Genomic DNA, 22,871 nt, shown 5'->3' with positions numbered 1-22,871 from the left:
CAAAAAGGGAATAGAGCCAACGTACCTGGGTAGTTTGGGCATGGAGGGGATGAAAGATCCTGTCCGTTTGTAGTTGAGGAAAACCCCGACAGCCAGAGCTCCAGTGATCAGGATGATAATAACTGCCAGTAGAACCGCCACAGCTAAAGAAAAAGTACAACATATTTAGTTGTATGCATATTAGACAATGAGTCCACTTTAGCACTTCCGGTTCTCTTGTCTTAATGGGTTTTTAGTTAGATGCCCTAAATAAGGTCTGTGGTTAACACAAGCTGAAGAGATTTTAACGTTTTGTTCTACAACATAAAATACATCAATAAATACCCCAGTCGTGAATTTGGAAGCCTGTATATGTCTTAAAAAAGGTAGTTGCTAACAAGTGGCTAAATGAGACTACTCAACGTCATCACGTTTACTCGTCCGCCGTTACAGCCTTGTTGTGTATACTTGTGTTCATGGGGCCGCGGTGTAGTTTGTCTATAGCCTAACGTTAGCTTTTTACTTCTGGCAATTGCATTTACAAGCGGTGTTCATTTGTGAAGATTATCTTGCTGAGCAAAACTTGCAAGTATCATAAACGTGTGTTTGCCACAGAGCTTATTTTCTGCAATAATCCAAAACCCAATGGAAAAATCCCATTTGCTTTTAGTCAAGGGAACCAGGGCGATGCTAACTTCTTGATTGGCCTATAAAAATCCCTGGAGCACTCTATGAGGTGCTGATCACAAACATTTCTTCTGTAATAACATTTTGCTGACTAGTCCTTAACTGTTCATGCTCTTTGGATCACCCATTAGTTTGCTAAACCAATAAAAACGTTAAACAGTGACATCGATTGAAGAATTACTTGGTTATTTATTAAGGAAATGTGTGATTTAGATCGTCAGCAGTTGCTGAGCCAGACTGTTTTGTTGGCCTGAGTAGCTTTGTGGTACTTCATCACATTTGGCCTTGATCTGCTCCAGTAAAGCAAACAGATCATGACTGAGCAGCAGCTCCCACATGTCAGCCAGTACGTGTGTGAAGGACTCCCTCAGGTTTTGGTTGGAAGAATTAGTTTAAGTTAAAGAAGAGAGCTTAATGTTAGTATAGTATTAGTATTAATATAAGTATCAAGTGCCATAAACTGATAGATAATGGGTGAATTACAGTACCTGTTCCTGCTGGAGCGCCCCTAGACTTCCCCATCTCACAATAGCTGCCCACATAACCGTACGGACATCTGCAGAAAAGTCATGATAAACACAATTTTCTTATTTGGGAAAACAACATCTTGAAGTGTGTTTACCACAATACAATTATATCAGGCATTACTGGATATGACTGATGGAGAATCAATCAATCACTGGTGTGAACGGCAACAACCAAACTCACTTGCACTTGGGCAGACCGCCTTCATCAGTGTAGCAGGTTCCACCATTCATGCATCTACATGCAACGGGCATTGCAATGGATGCCTCAATGGCTGCAGGAGCAAAAGCCAGGCATACACAGAATCAACAACAACAACAACAACAACAACAACATCACACCACAGGAGCAGCCAGGCACATATGAAGAATGGATTTAGGAATGCAAAATGAGATGCAACACAACAGCCAACACGAGAGTGCAGGTAGCAGAAGCACTCAGGCGGTTGTTTACCTGCATCACATTCATTGGAGTCAAACTGCACCGGAGAGGAGCCTTGAGGGCAGGCGCAGGTGTATCCACCAGGCCGGAGGAGACACAGGTGACTGCACACGTTCTTACAAGGGTTGGGTACTGGAGAGGAAAGAGCACAAAGAATAACACTGTTAGATATTGTTCAGAGCAGGGATTTTATAATTGCATTTCTGTTTGATTCTGATTTTGAGGCATATTTTGTGTTATCTATCTTAGGTTATTTGTCTGTAACTCTTGTCTTTCTTGGCCAGGACACACATGGAAAAAAGATTGTTACTCTCAATGAAGCTTTCATTGTTAAAGTTACTACAGTATGAGGAATTTTAATTTTGTGTTTATTTTGGCAGCAGGGTTTAAAACCCGGCTCAGTCCTCATTCTGGCTCTCCCATGTCGTATGTAGGTCATAGAGAGGCATCAGTATTGAGTTGAGACTGTTTCCTAACCACTCAGAAGTTCCTCACAGTACCTTTAAATAAAGATTTAAACATAACTGTTAATTACTATCCTCTCTTCTCTTCTGTACTTTTTCTTTGAAGTAGTAAATATACTAAATTTGCTGAATAAAATTGTCAAATCGATTCTTAATTTTATTTTTTTAATGTGACATACTGAGAACCTTTTCTTAATATGTCTTACAAGCCTTGTTGCAGGTCACTACATTGTCTTGTTTAAAGGGCATGAGTGTGTCAGCAATAATCCAGCGTCAGTTTATGTGATACCTTAAACATGTTCTCTCTTTATATGAATCCCTCTGTGTTCTGACCTGACTGGTTGTGTCGCTGTTCCTGGTAAATGCGGACTTGAGTTAGCCACGGGTTGATGGTTAGGACTTTGACTTTATGCCCTTTCCCAAACTTGTTAGTCTTCCACACTTCGCCTTTCTCTTTTGTTGTCCAATACACGTGCCCCTCAAACACATCCAGACTGTAGGGATGGCCAATGTCTGGAACAGAGAGAACACGAGACTTTAAATCACCTTTACACATCGTACCCTTAAATCTGTTTGTGTTTCTGGCAGTCAGTGTTCTGACCTCCTGATATGACGATCTTCCTGTCTGTGCCGTCAGGCTTCATGGACTCGATGATGTTTTCTTTGGAGTCACACCAGTAGATCCTGTTTCCATTCAGATAGTCCAGAGCCAGCCCAGTAGGCCAGCCCAGGTCCTCCTCCTTCACCAGCACCTCTCTGTGCTGACCGTCCATCCACGCTGATTCTATTCTGGGTTTCCTGCCCCAGTCTGACCAGTACATCATTCTGCAACACAAAAGATTATTTTGTTGTAGATTTAATTCCTTTTCATACTGTACAAAGGAATTAAGGATGCAAACGTATTTGTTACATTAAAGCTCTACAGCTTCATACCCGAGTGATGGATTGACAACGATGGCAGCGGGCTGGTCCAGGTCTGCGTGGATCAACCACTTCCTGTACCGCCCATCTAGTTTGGCCACTTCAATTCGATTGGTGCCTGAATCAGTCCAGTAAATGTGCCTGTAAAAGGTGATAAATGCATACTGAGGAACTGACTCAAATTTCGAGCAACCTCTGCAAAGGTTAAGTCATAGACTTGGTGATTTACCCGCCAACCCAGTCCACGGCGATGCCGTCAGGATTAGCGATGTATCTCAGGTTCAGATCCACCTCTTTCACCGGGTTGTTGCCGTGATCATTGAATGTGGTCATGTAGGCGCGTTTGATGGAGCCGAACTGAGATCCCCGACCCAGAACTGTCCAGTACACAACACCTACAGCACACCAGGAGATAAAAGGTTATTCAAACTTTTAGATTCATTGCAGCTAACAACAACAACAACATTAAAAGGTTTACAGTTAGAAGTCTTACTGAGTCCTTGTCCTTCTGGATCCCACAGGTAGTCCAGGGCTTGGATGTGCTCAGCGTTGTCCACATAGTCTGAATACTCCTCAGTGGACAGGTTGAAACGACGGATGCGAACGTTGTCTGGCAACAGCAGCACCGGTGGGTTTCCTATACAGAAATTAAGGTGTGATGAATGCACGTGGCAATTTCAATGCAGAGTCTGGATTAAAGGGATAGTTTGGGTGTTTTGAAGTGGGGTTTTATGAGGTACTTATCCATAGTCGGTGTATTACCTACAGTAGATTCCTGTTGGTGTGCTCCCAGTTTGGAGAAACCGACAGAAGTACTGGTGTTACATTGAAATCTGTGACCGCAGAGAGCCAGCAAAAAATTAGGTCACCATTTCTGATAGCCAGACGGTTAGAGTTTTGTGAATATATCTTTAAAGTAAAAATATTTAAATACATATTTAGTGTTTTACCAATTTAGTTTTGTGTGTTTTCTGTCACATATTTGGCTTATTTATTATTATTATTATTATTATTATTATTACAGTGGGGTCACATTTTCTGATGACAGTCGTCAGGAATGGTGACTTCATGTATTGCTGGCTCTCTGGGGTCAGATTCAGGTGGTCACGGATTTCGGTGTACCACCGTCCCTGTTCCACAGCACTATATTTGCTTTGCTCCGCCGACCGTCATCTACTGTAGGTAGTACACAGATTGTGGATAAGTACCTCATACAACCCCACTTCAAAACACCCGAACTATCCCTTCAACACGCTAATGAAAGGGAACATTTGTAAAGTATTGTCTTCTACGTGTGAATGTCGAGCTCTTACCCTGGGCAGCACACTCTGTGCCATGCGGCTCACCAAAAGAGAGAAAGCCTTCAGCACAAAAGCACTCGTAGCTGCCCTTTGTGTTCTTGCAATCCTGAGGACACGTGCTGTACACCTCACACTCATTCACATCTGTTTCCAAAAGCAGAAGACATGAAAAAAACATAAATTTAATATAGAAAACTACTTGTGTGTCAGTGTTTAAATGGACTGAGTACATGACCGACTAATTGATGTGACGTTTACCTTCACAATTGTGTTTTTCTGTCGTTCTGGGCATGTAGCCGGACCTGCAGGAACAGAGGATGCCTCCCTGCGTCAGGTCAGTACAGTTGTGTTCACAGATGCTGTCACTGCATGTGTGGCTACTGCCGTGGTCTGACAGGAGCAAATACAAAAACCAATTGAATGTCAAACTAGACACTCGTGTAGGTAATCGTATAGAAAGCATCGCAGCGTATGGAAAGCAACTTCTTTCCAGGCATATAAGAATGCTGAACCCACGATCCTGCATTTCAATGGTATCTTGTCTCCAAAATTCAACAGATTTTCACCTTAAACAGTATTAGAAACTAATAATTTATCTGAATTTTAGTACACCTGCAAGTTTAAAAAGATCTTTTTTCACTTTTCATCTCATCATCATTACTAATATACTGTAGTTTCTTTGTTGATGTACTCACGGCAGCCGAGCTCATCCGACTGGTCTCCACAGTCGTCATAATCATCACAGGCGTACTGCAGAGGGATGCATTGCCCGTTACTGCACTTGTACTCATCATCTGTACACGGTCCATGAGTGGGACTTTGGCCTAAATGGAGAGAAACATATCAACTCAAGAGAGGCTGAAGATGCACGTTCAAAAAATACAACATGACATTAGATTGAGTAGATAAATGAGGCCGTCAGCTACAATCTATCACACTCACAGTTTTCCTGTTTCTCATCAGAGCCGTCACCACAGTCATCAATAGAGTTACACAGCTCGTGGCTGTAGATGCAGCGGTTGTTGTCGCAGCGGAAACGGAACGGAGTCTCACACTGGATTTCCACTGTGGATGAACAAGAAAACCTTACAGCAAGAATTAAGTTTGCCAGATTCTTGGCAAGAATCGAATAATATTTGGTTTTGTGTGTGTGCTTAACTTGTGCGTGTTTATACTTACAGCAGAGGTGAAGCTCCTCGTCTGAGTTATCTCCACAGTCGTTGTCTCCGTCACATTTCCAATGAGGTTGGACGCACACGTGGTTCTTACACTCAAACAGGAAGGGGGGGCAGTACGTGCCGTTGGGGTAGCGGGTCGCTGAAAGTCAATGATAAGAAAGTATGCATGTCACTTATGTTAAAACTCTCTTTATGTGATGGAGACAATAATTATCACCAAAGAGACACTTACGACAAGATGTCTCATCTGTGTAGTCCAGACAGTCGGCATTGCCATCACATTTGAAGCGCTCAGCGATACAGTGTCCACTGCCACACTGGAAGTATCCGGGATGACAAGTCCGCAACTCTGCAACACAGCCGAACCAGCACGAAATGTAGCTTCACTTCACATCAAAATATACACCACTCTAGGGCTGCAAATAATGATTATTTTCATTGTCGGTTAATCTGTTGATTATTTTCTCGATTACTGTATTAGTTGTTTGGTCTATAAAATGTCAGAAAATGATGAAAAATGTCGATCAGTGTTTCCCAAAAGCCCAAGGTGACGTCCTCAAATGTCTTGTTTTGTCCACAACTCAAAGATATTCAGTTTACTGTCATAAAGGAGTAAAGAAACCAGAAGATATTAATTTTTAAGAAGCTGGAATCAGAGAATTTAGACTTTTTTTTCTTAAAAAATTACTCAAACCGATTAATTTAACAGCTGACAACTAATTGATTAATCATTGCAGCTCTACACCACTCATGGTAAGGGGAGCTTCTTCTTTGTCATGACAACAGTAAAGACACATTTAGCAAGTTGAATAAAAGTCTCACAGCATCTGAAATCCCCACATTTTTTCTTTCTTCCTACATGTGAGATACTCTTTTATTCCATTTATCTCATCTAGAATAACTACCAGATACGTGATGTCCAGTGATCTATCTACATGCGTGTTCTACCAGGACCGTAAGGAAGAAATCCCTCAGATGTATCAGAGTGAATAAACAACTTTTGAATAGATGACTATTGGTGGTCCTGTCTGTCTACGCTTCAAAACGAGACGTTTTATTGCTTCTTTGTTTAGTGCAGCCCTCCGTTACTCACAAACAGCCGGCCAACAAAGAGCCTCCACTTACCACAGTCCCTTTCATCCGAGTTGTCCTCACAGTCGTTGTCATGGTCACAGACCCAACGGTCGGGAATGCAGCGCAGATTTTCACAGCGAAACTCGCTCTCTGTGCACGCGCGTGGAGCTGAGGTAAAAACATGAAAACACAAAGTGTGGAATCAAGCGAGTGCAGGACTTCATTTTAGTTTTATTAACAGACACATTAATCAGAGGGATGTGAAAAGCTGTTGTGTGTCCAGAATTCAACTTTGACACATTTCTTAAAGCTGTCAAGGGTTTTTAAATCTATTATTTTACTCCATATTATGACAAAAACACACTCACACCAGCAGTATGTGCAGCCATTACTCTGCAGTGAGCTCATGAGTTCACTGGAGACAAACTCTCCTGGCATCAGCAGCGCAGCAACCAGTAAAGGGGAGCGGTACCACCATGATTTAACCCCAGTCACTGTTTCTCCTTTGAGAAGCTACATTATCTCTATTAACTGGCATGTTCTCAGACATGTTTAAATTCTCCAGGGCAAAGGGTGACGGACTCCTTCACTCCCTCTTTCTGACACACTGAGGACAGCCTGTTTCTCTAGCAGCTGATAAGACTGCCTCTCTCAGCACTCAGGCACAAGTGTCGAGCCTCTTACAAAACCTCCCGGCTGTCTGATAAAAATGATAGCAGGACTATTCTTTACCATCAACACTCCTTTTTCATTTGGACAATCCACAGGAGCTGAGGTAAAATTCCCTCAGTAAACCTACTTAAAAGACACTTAGATGATATCAAAACAATGTTCCAAGCTTCTCACTGTTTACACTCTCAAACCAAACCTTCATCTGAATGATGTGACTTTATCAGTGATGTTGAACAGCACTCACTGCAGCTGCGTTCATCAGAGTTGTCCCCGCAGTCGTCGTCGCCGTCACACCTCCATCTCAGCGGGATGCAGCGGTGGTTGTCACAGCGGAAGTCTCCGTTAGGGTCACAGGTCACTTCGTCTGGGGAAGGAGCAGATACATTAAACAGGTTGTCGTTTTAAGGTATGTTTAACGCTCAACTAAGCACATCTTTTCTCGAGATTTGTATTTATAAATGCAGGCATATCTGATTGAACTAAAGATATTTAGCGCCTTTTTTCCCAGGTAGAATATAACATGATGCTACATGAAAATATTTGTAAGAGAAAATACAAATAGGAACAAACAAAATAATTGTTTACATCTGTTCGATGCATTGGCTCAGACTTTTAGGTACCATGAATAAGTGCTATTTAGTCAGGCTTTATCTATACAGCACATTTCATACCCATGGGAAAACACAAAGGGCCTTATGCAAGATCATTTTCTTATTCTTAACTTTCTCTTACTATTTTTGTACTATGGGCTCACACACTGTTGGTCAGATTCAGATTCAAACGCTACTAACTGTGTCAATGACCTGTGTAAACATGATGAATGCCACCTGTGCGTAAATGAGTGTGTTTATGAGAATTATAAATTAGCATAAAAAACGCCCCAATGGTACAATATAAGGCGACGCGTCCTGCCCCATGTGCCTGGTGGAAGGAGGCTGGATCAAAATATACTTTAAACGAAGTAAATATACTATAAACGAATGCAATGTAATACAACAGCCCTGCAATAAATTCTACCTTCATGAAGTTGTAATGTTCATTTAAAGGTGCTGTTGATAACATTGATAACATTCAGCCACTAGATGTCGTACTCTCCCTCCCAGTTCAATTGCATTTACTTCACAACAAGTCGTTGCCGGAAACGCACCGTTAATCTCAGCCATTTTTCTGTTTTTTCAAACCTAACTGACGACCCGGAGATACCACGTGATACCAACGTCGTTTTACTATCGGCTCACAAGCCTTGTTAGAGGTGGGAAACAAATGTCACATATCTTCCAAAGAGGTAGACAAAACATTCATTTTGGACCCGCCAACATTTTTTAAATGATTATTTCACAATCAATACTTTTATTCGGCACCTTTCTAAAAGCTCTGTGGAGGTATTATTTAAAAAAAGATATATATATATATATTTGTCTACATAAAAATGGGATCAATAAGACCTTAAATGTTGAAACTGTTTTATAGAAGTGTTGGTTCAACTTTACGGCCATTTTGAAAGCTGTTGTAGCTCAAGATGCTTTTGAATTATACTCTGTGAAACATGCTTCTAATATTTAGTCTATTGTTTACAAATGCGGTGAACTAAATATTAGAAACTCCTCTCAGAGTAACAATAATGAAGTTCAAGATCACCACAAACTGCAGCCTCAGAAATGACAGCAGCGTTGAATAAACACATCTCTAAAACCTGTGCATGAAGGTTGGATTCACTGCAGAGTTGTTGTATTAAACTGGATTTATTAGGTGTACCTAATTAATTGGCAACTGAGTGATTATTGTGTGTTTATCAATGACAGCATCAACAGCACAATATGCCTGGAAATGTTTAGACTATTAAGTAATGATGAAAATGTCAGTTTGAGATGAAAAGCATCTTGTTTTTTAATTAAACTTGCACTAGTCATAGAGGGAGGAGAGCAGCAACTTTAGCACAGATGGGTGACCTCTATCCATGTTAGTGTGTGTCTGTAGAGGATAAGACTGCAGGAGATGAGAAGCACAGACGGGAGAGGAGTGGAGGAGAGCTGGTCTGAGCCGTCTCTACCGCACAATGCTGCTGGGGGTCAAAGATAGCGCGGTGTTAGCCAGTCCTGCCCTCCTCACCCTCCACCTGGCCCATCTGCTACATTCTTACGGGAAGATTAGCGCGGATCTCCCGTCCTGCGCCGGCATGGCACTAATGGAGCGAGGGCCTCCGATAAGAGACGGGGAGGGCCGCGGCGGCGAGTGTGTTTGGATCGTAGCAAAGTACAAAGAGACTTGTGTGAACCCTTCTGCCCCCACGCAAGGACAGAGCAACAACACACACACACACACACATATATGTAGACTCATAGCACCGGACAGCTCATAAATCTGTGGTGCTCTTAAGGAGAGGCAAATGGTGGGGGAGGGTGAGCGGTGAGACCCTCTCCATCAGCACCCCCCCACTACCTCACTGCGTAATGTTCCACAGGAGGCTGAGGTGTTGGCTAATTGCCCCTCACTCACTTCCTTGAACGCATAATCTTGTTTCCATGCTGTAAAGTTTTTAATCTTCAGCGATCTCTGGAATCATCTCACTATCAGCAAATAAGTGTGGCGAATGAACTGAAGCTTTAACATAAAGTTTGATTGCATATTCAATCGTAATAACAAACAGTCTTTGACTTAGTGCCGTGATGTAAACGGGACCTCAGTTCTGTCTCAAGGATGGCTGTCGCAGACTCACCACAGAAGTGAATACGAAATGTGAAAAATATGAATATGAAAATGATAGAAGTGTTGGCCTATTGCTAAGCTGAACTAGCCTGTATTCCTGAAAAAATATTATATTTGTTTTTCTCTTTTTGGCCAATAATATATTACTATTATTTACTATTACTATTTTTTTTAATTTCAATATAGTGGGATGATTGTTTTTTCCAGATGATCTATGTGACTTGTGACATATATTTGACTTATTTTTTGATATGTTGTATTTAATATATATTATTTTACTATTAATCTTGATGTTTTTAGTTCTTTTTTTCATGAAGACATGCTCTGTCCCCCCATGTGGCAGTATCATGAAGCCTTCAAACTCGTGAACTCGTGTTTACAACATGGGAAGTCGTGTACACGATATGCTTGGCGTTCAAGTGGTTAAGTCGTGAAAACACCGCTGCTAAGCAACGGTAATATTAATGTTACTGTCGGCGTCTAGAAGCCACAGAGGCTAACAATTTAGCAAGCTAGTAAATGGGTAACATAATGCAGTAAATGCAAAAAATTCACTTCCATGGGCTTCGCGATTTCTCACAACGTCAACAAACACGTCACAAGTCGTGAACTCAGAGCTTTCAGAAACTTTCCACTCACGAAGTCGTGAGTACGACATGAGGGGGGCGTTCATATGTACTCATCTCGTAAACACAGTAAACACGACCCCATTTGAAGGCACCATCAGACAGGGTCGTTCAGCTCTGCTCTGATTGACCACCTCGAGTGTAGATTGCCTCTCAATCATGCAGATCACAATCACCTGAGTGATGAAGGTGTTGGTGTCTATATGTTACTCGCTCTGCTTTGTGAAGGGGATTTGATAATGCCTGACGAAGATCTCTGTTAGAAGGAAACGTTGCACAATTAAACGTGCTGGGAGCTTTTTAATACAGTGTGTGGATCTTCTGTTTGACGCAGACTCACCACAGCCCTGCTCATCACTGTTGTCTCTGCAGTCGTTGTGGCCGTTGCAAACAGACCACAGTGGCACACAACGGTAGTTGGTCCTGCAGTCGAACTCTGTGTGGTTGTCACAGCGATGTGCCGGTCCCACTGGGGAGAAAACAACACAGTTGTCAAGTAAAGAGTGCACCTTTTTTAACATCAAATACATGGATATTTAATGCCAAAAGGAGTTAGACTTTGAGGTTAGTTTAACTCTTTAAAAACGGATCTCACGCGGGCGGCCACAGGAGATTGTTGTTTGCATGATCCTGTTTAAATCAATCTAAAATAAAAACCATAATAGCCACAGCATTCATTTGTTTTACAGCAGAAAGCTCAGGCCTCTGTCTATAACGTCATCACGTTGTATGCTAGTGATGACATCATAAAGAAACTATCAAAACGCCTTTGCACTCGATCTGCTCATAAAACTTAGAATATCTCAAAAACAAAAACAAAATTCTAGTTCAAATAACTTACGTAGTGCTGAGAAATCTTTTGTTCAGGTTTCTACTTTTAGAAATCTTTTGGATCAATATTTTTTGTGTTTATTTAGTAATATTTTATGAAAAAACAAGTCAAATTTCAATACTTTTATCAATTATTATGGTTTATTGACTTACATAACCTTTTAGCTTATGTTGTACAGATTTTAGGGATATGAAGCATTTGAAGATACTCTAAGAAATTGCATCACATATAAGCAAATAAGCAAAAATACCAATGTAGGCCTTGGCGGACCATCTCTATTATTGAGTTCAAAGGGTTAAGCTTGATGTAATGTGTGCCTTCATCCGAATCAAAGTTTCTACTCTGATGCAACTCAGACTGGGATTGAGTCCTTGTAGGAGAAAGAAACTGTGTATTACTTACTGCACTCCTCTAACGGTTCATCGGAGTTGTCGCCACAATCATCATCAACGTCACATTTCCAGCTCTGAGGGATGCAGCGTCCATTTCTGCACTTGAACTGTCCGGGGCGGCAAGTCCTGGTGGAGCAGTGGGAGGGGTCCTCGTCAGATTGATCGCCACAGTCGTCCTCGCCGTCGCACTGCCACGACTCGGGGATACACCGCTTATTTGCACACTGCCACTGGTGGTTTTCACACTGGTGTGTAGCTAGAGGGATAAAGTCATAAGAAACAGACACTTAAAGGTGAGCCTCAAAGAATATATTACATTTTTGGAGAAGCTGATATTAGCGATTAAAATGAGTCAGTTAAGAGAACACAACCCACCACACAGCACAGGGTCTTCATCTGAGCCGTCATGGCAGTCCTGGTTGGTGTTACACAGGAAGTGCGGACTGGTGCAGTTTCCATCGTTGCACTGGAACTGGCCGAGCCTGCAGTGGCGAGCCGGGCAGGTGGAGGGCTCGTCTGAGCCGTCTCTGCAGTCCCTCTGACCGTCACATTTCCACCAGATAGGAATACATCTGTTGAAGCAGAGACAGGGTCAAAAATGATCTTTGTGTTGCACAAAAAGGTTTCCCTGATTCCCTTTAACCACTCTGAACTTACAACTCTATGAAATGCTGCACAAATGTAAGTGGGCATAAAAATTAAATGCAGCATGTGTAGCATCAAATACATCATTACTACACTTTGCTACATTACTTTTTACACACAGGTATAATTATACAAAAGAAAATTTCTAGCGCCTTCTGGCCTCATCACCGCACCAGGTGTGCACCTTTTGTGCCAATATAGAAGGATTTTGGTGGATTATATTACAAAACAAACAGCAGGGGGAGCTGTTTTTCATTGCAAAGAGAGCAAACAGATTTACTGTATATTTCTGTGTTTTTAAATTACAAATGATGAATGGAGCAAGTTAACAGCCCATGTAAATATTGCTATCAGGATTTTTTTTCTTTCAAGAGAATAAAAATAAAAACACACAATGTAACGCCAGGATGAAAGCAGCACATCCTTTTTGGTGATGATAAGAAATCTGGTCTCAAGTTTGAATATTGTTACTAATAAATCCCCTGACATGAGATAACAACAACCATTCATCCTAACAGTGCTCCAATATGTTTATGGTTGTCCCGCTAATGTATCACAGTCAGTTCAACAATGATATACTGATGTTTAATGAGGACCTGTTATGCTCATTTTCAGGTGCATTTTTAAAACTTGTTGGGTTTCTACTATAACATGCTTACATGCTTTAATGTAACTGAACCAAACTCTTCAGACTCTGCTCTTACTAGCTTTGTTTGAGGGCGTACCAAACTAGCCCCTAGGCAGGTATTGTGCAAATGTGTTACTTGATGACATCACCACGTTATGGAAGAAAAGGCAAGACTTCAAGCGAGCCGTTTCAGGCTGTTTAGGAGCAGTGTTTCTGTGGGGGAGGGAAACTCCCTTTGGTGTGGACTTTAGGCTTTGTAACTTTGCAGACCTTTTACATGCACAAAAAAACTCTGTAACACACTAAAAGAAAGGGGGAAAAGCACAAAAGCATAATAGGTCCTCTTTAAAACGCTATACATCACATAAAAAATATCACCACAAGAGGAAATCTTGACAAACCGTTCATTGTTAGCACATCTGTACTGGGTGCTGGTGCACATGGGAAGGCATCGGGTCACACCTCCTATTTGGACGGTCAGGAAATGGTCGGGGCACTCACAGGTGTGTTCCCGTCCCCCGTGACTGATGAGGCACAGGTGAGAGCAGCCTCCATTGTTCACCGCACAAGGATTGTTTGCTGTCAGAGGAAGCGACACAGTCGGTCAAACAATCTCAGGCCAGGTATTGTTCTGCTTGAGGTCAATACCCTGCACTTAAATCAACTTAAGGAGGACATGTCGAGATAAGAAACAGCTAAAAGCTCTTTAGTGTCTGAGATTTGAACTCACCGATAGGCTGTCTGTAAGGGTGACACACGTGGATGTCAAATGGTCTGTGAGTGGTGTTAACCAGCGTCTCACGACCGGAGCCGTCGTATTTGTTGCCTTTCTCCACTGAGCGCATGTTCCAGTCGGTCCAGTATACAAAGTCCTCGAACACAGTGAGGGCAAACGGGTGAGGCAGATCTCCGTCATACACCGTGTGTCTGTGTTGGCCATCCAAGTCTGAGTATCTGACAGAAGAAATGAAAGAGTTACAAGACTTACACTGCATTTAGTGCAGGCAAAAACAGTGGGATCACTTCTTGACTACTTACTCGATGTAACTGAGATGAGCATCAGACCAGTAGAGCTTGTCATTAGTGTAGTCGATGGTGATCCCGTTGGGCCACTCGATCTTGGTGGTGATGATAGCTGCTTTGTTGGTTCCATCCATTCCCACACGACCGATAAAGGCTTTGTCTCCCCAGTCGGTCCAGTATACATATCTAACAGGGAGCCAAAAAAACGACTTTAGATCACATGATATCTACATATATCTGAAGAGAGGCGAATCTATACTTCTGAACAAAAACGTTGAGATAAAGGCAGGCTATTTAAGCAGACAGTAGAAATAAGATGACAGAATCTAAATCTATCTTAACTAAAAATTTTAATATTTTGAATAAAAATAATTAGTAAAAAAAACAAAAAAGGAACTTAAATGTTACCTATAATTACATATACATTTCAAGATAATTAATTCCAATTATCTGCTGGCATTTTAGTCAATGCAGAGCAACAATGTTTGTATACAGGTCTACAGCCATTCAACAGTTTCCAATCATAAATGATTAATTAATTAATAGTTACTGGGGATTAAATAGAGCTCATAAACTTTACTTAAAGGAATACTTCACCCATAAAATGACCATCAATCAATTGATTACCCTATGTTACTTTGAATTTTTGAAGAAAACTTGATCTCGCATGCCTCCACGGAGAACAAAGAATCAAAAAACAGAGAAAAGTCTTGATTGAAGTAAATGGAGGCCGCGTTTAACAACAGCAAAACTATATGAAAACATCTGTTTACAAACTCTCACACAACTCGTGCGGTATATTCCAAGTCTTATTTATCCAGGTGTATGCTCATTACTTCCCAAAAACATGCATCTTTGCCAAAATCGTACTATTTAATACACTTCGGACTGCGCCTGCACAAGCGTGACACTGTTTATGCGGAAGTGTTTTAAATAGTAAGGTTTTAGCAAAGATGCATGTGTTTGGGAAGTAGTGAGCATACGACTGGATAAATGAGACTCAGATTATACTGCATGAGTTGTGAGAGAGTATGTAAATGGATGTTTTGATATAGTTTTGCTGTTTCTCTGTTTTTTTATTCTTTGTAACTTCTTAATTTATATACAAATGGTCATTTTGTGGGGGAAGACTTTCTTTAACTAAATCCTCAAAACACTTTCAAAATGTCTGTCTATTCTGTCTCTATATTCCCTATAATTAGTAACAAATTAAAGGAAATTAAAGACCCATAAAATAAAGGTTTACCATTAAAAGGTAACTCATTTTACAGGTCTGTAAATTTCATGGTAAGTAGGTGATGATTACTAAAATTTAAGATCAAATATGCATAATAATTGTGCCTATAAAACATTTAATTCAATTTCTTTTAGAATATCTGCCATTGTATACGCTAATACCATCATATTGTGATAATGGCATGACAATAATAGCAGTCCAGCCAATAATATTGGCCCTGCTGATGTTTTGATCTATCATAAGACATAATTCCTCCTCCCCTCTGACTCACCCGTATTTGGGGTGCAACACAATGGCTCTGGGGTTTTCAAAGCAGTAGCTGTTGTTGGCATCAACGCAGTGTTCAGCCAGTTTCCTCACAAATCGACCGTCCAGCTCAGACACTTTGAGACAATCCAAGAAGCTGTCCACCCAGTACAGTTTTCTGGCTATCCAGTCCACTGCGAGGCCCTCGCCATGCTGAACTCTATTGACCACCACCTCTCTGTTGCTGCCATTGAAGGACATCCTCTCAATCACTTTGCGGCTCACGTCAATCCAATAAAGACGCTTGTCGACGCGGTCAAAGTCCAGAGCCACCACACTGGTCAGGCCCTGCAGGATCAGAGAGTAAGCCTGTCCATCCGTTGACAGGTTTCTAAGGTAATAACGGTTGCTGAAGATGAGGTAGGGCGAGATGTCGCTGTTCTGACGGCAGGTGTGGCCATCCGGCTCTCGGAGGAATCCCGGGGCGCACTTACACACGTAGGAGCCGACAACGTTCTCACAGACCTGGCTGCACACGTTCGGCGTCTCTGCACACTCGTTGATGTCGTCGCACGATTTGCTGTCAGACATGAGGCGGTAGCCGGGGCGACAGGTGCAGATGAAGCTGGTGGGTGTGTCGGTGCAATTGTGATCGCAGTGATGGATGGATGGGTCGGTGCATTCGTTGACACCTGCAGTCAAAGAAGCATAAAATCAATGAAGTTATTAAAGTCATCAGCAAAGAAAACACTTTTTGTCCTTTTGTCTGATCTAATCTTAGAGAAAGAAAACAAAAATGATAAGCTGTATTATTTGTGTTCTTGTATTTATTCATTTAACAATTTATTTATTTATTCTTTTTTGTCTTATCAGATTAAATTGTTTTTTTTATCTATTATGTGGCTCCATATTCTTACCTTAACTATAAATTAGGGCTGGGTGATATGGCCAAAATCTTCCATCACGATATACATAATTCATATCATATAACCACATGTTAAAGCCTATTTTTGTATACTCCTGTGTATACTCCTGTGTGAGTTAAATACATGACAAATGAAAAGTATGGAGTATTTTCTCATTTAATTAAAAACTTTAACACAAAATGAACAATTTCAATAGAAATTATAGAGAAAAAAATGATATTTCCAGCTATACACTGACTATGTTTACATGCATGCACACAAATACAGAGTTATTAGATTAAAATAATAATTTGATTTAACTGAGTTTGATCAGATTTTCTGAGAAATTTGAGTTAGTATGTGCTTATTATCAATTTAGACGATGTAATTGTTTATCACGATATCTCGATATATGATTTGATCATGATACGATTCCATTGAAAGACAATAAATTATCATATTAAATTATCACCCAGCCCTACTATAAATATGAGATGCTAAGACATAATCAAAATCACAGTATTTTGATTTGATTCCAGTCCCAATTATGTATAGTGATGCATCTGCTATAAAGCTATGTAATACAATGCTATATGTAGTATCTACAGATAACATAGAATCTTTAGTCATTCTAACTGCAGCATTTTGCCAATTATTATTAGTATTGCAGAAAGCATAACTGTCCAGTAATTTGTAGTTGTATCTCTCTGTCTTTCCCCACATCGCCTCCAGCACCTCTTTGACATCTCCCCTAGAGGGAGCATGCACCAGCTGGAGAAGCCCAAATGCAGACAAACACTGAAGAAGCTGAAAGGTCAAAAGTCTTATTATTGATAGCAACAATTTCTGGAACTTCTCTGAAAATCTCTGTACTCACCGCATCCCTTCTCGTCGCTGTTGTCGGAGCAGTCGTCACTCCTGTCGCACACCTGGCTCAGGGGGATGCAGTGTCCGTTGTCACATCTGAACTCTCCAGGGGGGCAGGTGGGTGCTGGCGTGCGGCACATGTGCTCCACCTCGTCAGACTCGTCCCCGCAGTCGTTGTCGCCATCGCAGACAAAGTCGTGGGACACGCAGCGGCCGTTCTGGCAGGTGAACTGGTGCTGCTGGCACGGCTGGTAGGTGCAGCCCTGCTCGTCGCTGCTGTCCCCGCAGTCGTTACGTCGATCACACCTGATTTTAAAAGACAAAAGATGAACTCACATTGCCAGACGGGCTGATTACAGATGTAATTTATGATTAAATCTTTCTAACCTGTAGGAGCTGCGTATGCAGAGGCCGTTGCTACAGCTGAAATCGTTGGTGCCACAGGAGCTGCGTGAACAGTTTTGATGTTCATCTAACGCGTCTGCACAGTCTGCGTCTCCATCACACACCCAGTCACGTGGGATGCATTTCCTCTGAGGTGGTTGGTTGTTCACACAGGTGAACTCTGCACTTGAACATGTGCGATTGCCTGGAAAAAAAATATATAAAATCAGGCAGGGGGATTTACGAGAAATTAAATATTGATGGTGATGACCCAATGTCAACCTGCATTTCTGGCAATCCAAACATTCCAAACTGTATTTCAAAACACGCAGCCATGACTTCAAATTCTTTATCCATCTAATGTGATTGATCCACATTGTTTGAAGTGAGTCTCCTACAGAGGCTCAGGCGGCGCTGAAGTCTTTCGCTCCAGGCATCTTATTGTTGGAGCACACATTGGTGAGATATAAGAGTTTTGATCCACCCTGAGCCAGGAAGCCAGAGAAAGGAGACATGCACAAAGTAACGAGTGAGGCAGGAGAAATCAGGAATGTCAACTCCTTGGATTGGAGACCTTCTACAGGAGACTAAGGATGCCGGGCACTGACTGCCAGTGTCTCCCACACAACACTCCCCCAGTGGTGTGTGTATCCTTAATCCATCAGCGTCCTGAATAACGAGAGGATGAGGGGAAGCAGGGAGGGGGCAAAGTGATGGGGAACAAGAGGATGGGCTACAAGTGGAGGAGATGCAGAAAAGGGTGAAGAAGTGGACAAAGAGGAAGAAGAAGTGGAAGGAGAGGAAGCGGTAATGAAAGGATGCATACCACAATTATGCCTCTGGTCTTCATCGCTCATGTCGCCACAGTCATTGTCCCCGTCACAGATCCAGGATGAGGCAATGCACCTGCCATCATCACAGCGAAACTGATCTGTGTTGCAGGTTCTGACCAGTGTGGCTGCAGAGACAAATCATTAAACTGTAGATAACACGGCACAGTATTGTGTTTAATATCTTCTGCCACACAGTTATATTCAATATAAGTTATTATTCGTTTTTTTCCCCTCATTTCCAATTATCTCAGGTACTTCCCCCACTGCTTTTCTACTAATAAGCAAGGCGCAATACAACAGTGGCAAAGCTTTCAAAATAGTCATGGCAACTCCACATTCCCATGCATGGCGAGCTATCTAAACAAAAGCCAAAGTGAGGCTCTGTAACCCCTGGTGGACAAAGGGAGGGGGAGGTGCTGTTTGTCAGAGGACACTGAGGGGCGTCACCACGGAGGAATGCAGCGCACAATAGGAGGCCTGACTGACCACATCGTCAACAAAGAAATACACCACTGACTCGCACTCTCCGCTACATCACTCACAGCACTCTCTCACACAGCAGCACACAGATGCAGATTGGCGGACGGACACAAACACACAATAAGCGAGCAGCTGATGATGGGGCGGGGGGCAGACACACAAAGCCACAACAGGCCCCGTTTTTTGGGGGGTGAGGGAGTTTGTGCGACACTCACTGCAGGAGAGGGGTTCATCAGAGCCGTCAGCGCAGTCTGACCCTCCGTCACAGTGCCAGTGGGCGGGGATGCAGCGACCGCTGGAGCAACGGAACTCGCTCTGGGAACATGTGGACTCCGCTGTGTAGGAGACGTAGAAAGGCATGAGATCACTTGGAGGACTTGTCAGTGTGGGAATCTTAACATGCTGATGAGGGAGTAGTGGGGGATAAACACTACCATCTCTCTCATAACTTTCGGTAGATTAAAATCTTGTTTTAGCCAGACTGAGCAGATCTCTCATTAGCAACATATCATACTCAAAATGATTTCTGGTTCTACAGTACAGTGGGTTAAATCAATATATAGGAAACCATTATTAAATGCTTTTTTTGGTTTTATTCACAGCAGTTTGTGTTTTTCATTTCTAACTGAATGTTTTTCTTTAAAACCTTTTTAGTTTAGTAAGAAAATGTAAGAAAAAGAAAAAGTAAGAAAATATCAAATATTGCGATATAATGTTTTGTGATACTGTATCGATTCTCAAAAACACTGAATTGATTTTTAATTAATAGTTTACATGTGAAGATGAACTCAGTCAATACTGTATTTCATTTACAAAGATATGTGCCATCTCAAAGTAGCGCTATGATGTTGGATGTTACAAGGGCTGTAATAAATGCAGATCCCACTGTTCCGATTTTTTACTAAGAGTGTCTGCATATGGTGATGTGTTCTTTATATTATGACAGTTTTCCAAAAATTTTATTTAAAAAAATTGCAATATATCACCTTGCTTACAATATCACAATATATTGAATCGTAACCCCTGTATCATGATGCATATCGTATTCTTGCCAATATAAAGCCCTAGTAAAGGGATCCTCTTATGGTGATTGAGAGACGCTGTACAAGCAATGTCATTCCTTGAACCTACTACTGTATAAGGTTGTTTTCAAAATCACTCCCTATTTGCTACCTAGTGCACTATATTTACTGACAGTTATTTTCTCTCAGTGTGAAATTTATATGCAAAAATGTACACAATGGAACAAAAAATGACACACAGCATTTTAAAAGTCTCATAATGCAATGTTCCACCAATGATAGATGTGAAAATTAAAGTCATGCAACACGACACCTGTCAACCATGACACAAAATTATGATTTATAAATGTCTGAAATATCAATTTGCTTCTCAATGTAGACGTGTTTATTTAGTAGGGAATACTGAGTGATCAAGACACGGCATAAGCCAACATATCGACTTCATAGCAGGAAAAGCACAAGTGTTACTAATAGGTCTGCAACAATTATTTTCATTATCGAATAATCTGCCGATTATTTTCTTGATCGATAAATTGGTCGATTAATTTGATCTATAAAAGGTGATGTGGTGATGAGGTGAGATGTCTTGTCTCGATTGATCGAGTAGTCAACTAATCATTGCAGCTCTAGTTACTAATAATATTTATGATAGCTCCATCCCATTTAAGTGTCCCAGTGGACCCTGGAACTGGTACACCCAATTATAATGCAGCCATAATGAATGTCATTAATTAAAACTGTCCCTTTTCTGCAAGGAAATGTCAAAATTTCTGCTGTGAAAAAGAAGTTATAACTATATGAGACAGGAAATATTAATTAGAAACTTAACAGAAAAAAACAAACACTGTTTTAATCCTAAAGCTGCAGCTGAACTCACCACAGTGTGTCGGGCTTTCGTCGCTCATATCACCACAGTCGTTGTCTCCGTCACACAGGTATGAACGTGGGATGCAGATGTTGGTGGACTGACATTTTGTGTGCTCTGGCTGGCAGGTTCTCTCCGCTGAGATAATCAGAAGTTAGAGTATTTACTATAAGTAATAACCACTTTGATTTGAACAATTACTTCTGGTTGACAAACTCGGGATACTCACGGCAGTTTTGTTCATCCGAGGTGCCGTTGTCGTAGCAGTTGTTGATGCCATTGCAAACATAGTCCTTTGCAATGCAGCGCCCGTTGTTGCAGGTGAACTCTGTGTTGGGGTCACATGGTCTGAACAGACAGCCCTCCTCGTCACTATTGTCTCCACAGTCGTCGTAGTGGTCACAGCGGTAGTGGTAAGGCACGCATCGCCCGTTGCCACAAGTAAACACTGTGGGCTCACAGGTGTGGAAGGCTGCCAATCAGAATCAAGAACATGTCAGAGCTCTGGCTAACGAGAGGCCTGAATACACAATACGCAGTGGACGCTCATTTTACCTGACAAGGCTATAAAGGATGACAGCAGCTGTGGGACTGCATGCAAAGATATAAGCACATTGATTCATTTGTTAGTGTTCATTTGTTTTTAATAGCAAGGAATTAGATGCATGTTAATGGAAACATAATCTTGAAGTGCAAACATACACACCGACATAGTTGAATTCAGGTTTAGGTCCTATGAAAGCATTTTGTTAAAGCAGAAACACATACATTGTTAGTATTTGTGAAGGTAAAAGATGTAGAGTTGCATTTAATAGAGAAGAGAGTTGTGATTCACTCATGCAGGAGGTGTAAGGGCTCTACGAGGACTGCTATGACTAATAATCAACAGTGGGATTTTAGATAATTCAATAAAACACAAAATGAGGATGAAAATACAAATAAAGAATCAAATCAATTCAAGCCCTTTTAAGAGCACCCTACCACAGACTCTCTCCAACTCGTCGCTGCCGTCTCCACAGTCATCGTCATTGTCACACTTCCACTGGGCCCGAATACAGCGGCCATTCATACAGGTGAACTGGCCCGGCTGGCAGCGAGTCCCATTATCAGGGATGCAGTGCTTGTTGTCAGCCAGGTACCAGCGGCCCTCTGAGGGACACTGACACTCAGCTCCGTTGGGTCCTAGCAAGATCAAAAAATTTAATAGAACAGTTAATACAATAAATTGCACTAAAAGAATAGTATGTACAGGCGTATGTATATATATTAGGGCTGTCAGTCAATTAAAATATTTAATTGTGATTAATTACATGATTGTCCATAGTTAATTGCGATTAATTGCAAATTAATCGCAATTAACTATGGACAAATGTATGTATATACTTATTATTGGAAATCAATTAACAACACAAAACAAACACAAATATTGTCCAGAAACCCTCACAGGTACTGCATTTAGCATAAAAAGTATGCTCAAATGATAACATGGCAAACTGCAGCCCAACAGGCAACAACAGCTGTCAGTGTGTCAGTGTGATGACTTGACTATAACTTGCCCCAAACTGCATGCGATTATCATAAAGTGGGCATGTCTGTAAAGGGGAGACTAAATCCCATTTTCAGGTCAAGGGACCTCTTGAAAACAGCCATGGCAGTTTTTCCTCGCCAAAATTTAGCGTAAGTTTGGAGCGTTATTTAGCCTCCTTCACGACAAGCTTATTCTTGTTTTGTTTTTAATTAATCTTATCATTTAATATTTTCCTTGTTTTTATTCCTGTTACTATTTTCTTTATTTCTCTATTTTTTTTCTAATTTACTATCAATTTTATTTTTTCACTTTAAAATATATAAACATTGTAGGAATGATTTAAGTATAAACAACATCACATGTAAGCAAATGTAGATTTATGTTAACTCCTGCACTCCTGAAATAAAGTA

The 22,871-nt window shown here is 41.3% G+C and overlaps 1 protein-coding gene across 3 annotated transcripts in view; it reads right to left on the bottom strand.

The window, feature by feature from the left end:
• Window positions 1–22,871, bottom strand: part of lrp2a (low density lipoprotein receptor-related protein 2a) — a 60,143-nt gene that overhangs the window by 4,209 nt on the left and 33,063 nt on the right. For 2 of the 3 annotated variants that reach the window (XM_074659357.1, XM_074659358.1), the window contains 31 exons: window positions 21,915–22,115; window positions 21,163–21,405; window positions 20,946–21,071; window positions 19,262–19,381; window positions 18,560–18,691; window positions 17,737–17,938; window positions 17,360–17,655; window positions 15,603–16,269; window positions 14,110–14,280; window positions 13,802–14,025; window positions 13,473–13,650; window positions 12,174–12,370; window positions 11,809–12,054; window positions 10,915–11,043; window positions 7,487–7,606; window positions 6,622–6,738; window positions 5,729–5,845; window positions 5,498–5,635; window positions 5,261–5,383; window positions 5,014–5,142; window positions 4,577–4,708; window positions 4,331–4,462; window positions 3,511–3,654; window positions 3,247–3,412; window positions 3,030–3,158; window positions 2,698–2,921; window positions 2,430–2,609; window positions 1,645–1,764; window positions 1,375–1,465; window positions 1,155–1,222; window positions 26–143 (listed from right to left, as the gene is read on the bottom strand). In XM_074659357.1, the coding sequence (XP_074515458.1) occupies window positions 26–143; window positions 1,155–1,222; window positions 1,375–1,465; window positions 1,645–1,764; window positions 2,430–2,609; window positions 2,698–2,921; window positions 3,030–3,158; window positions 3,247–3,412; window positions 3,511–3,654; window positions 4,331–4,462; window positions 4,577–4,708; window positions 5,014–5,142; window positions 5,261–5,383; window positions 5,498–5,635; window positions 5,729–5,845; window positions 6,622–6,738; window positions 7,487–7,606; window positions 10,915–11,043; window positions 11,809–12,054; window positions 12,174–12,370; window positions 13,473–13,650; window positions 13,802–14,025; window positions 14,110–14,280; window positions 15,603–16,269; window positions 17,360–17,655; window positions 17,737–17,938; window positions 18,560–18,691; window positions 19,262–19,381; window positions 20,946–21,071; window positions 21,163–21,405; window positions 21,915–22,115 (5,380 nt within the window). The remainder of the gene's footprint in view (window positions 1–25; window positions 144–1,154; window positions 1,223–1,374; window positions 1,466–1,644; window positions 1,765–2,429; window positions 2,610–2,697; window positions 2,922–3,029; window positions 3,159–3,246; window positions 3,413–3,510; window positions 3,655–4,330; window positions 4,463–4,576; window positions 4,709–5,013; window positions 5,143–5,260; window positions 5,384–5,497; window positions 5,636–5,728; window positions 5,846–6,621; window positions 6,739–7,486; window positions 7,607–10,914; window positions 11,044–11,808; window positions 12,055–12,173; window positions 12,371–13,472; window positions 13,651–13,801; window positions 14,026–14,109; window positions 14,281–15,602; window positions 16,270–17,359; window positions 17,656–17,736; window positions 17,939–18,559; window positions 18,692–19,261; window positions 19,382–20,945; window positions 21,072–21,162; window positions 21,406–21,914; window positions 22,116–22,871) is intronic. The other variant, XR_012597162.1, reaches the window with a different exon arrangement.

This window comes from Sebastes fasciatus, chromosome 14 (genome assembly GCF_043250625.1).
Source record: "Sebastes fasciatus isolate fSebFas1 chromosome 14, fSebFas1.pri, whole genome shotgun sequence".
NCBI classification, from domain to species: domain Eukaryota; kingdom Metazoa; phylum Chordata; class Actinopteri; order Perciformes; family Sebastidae; genus Sebastes; species Sebastes fasciatus.
This window is presented reverse-complemented; position numbering and strand designations above follow the sequence as displayed.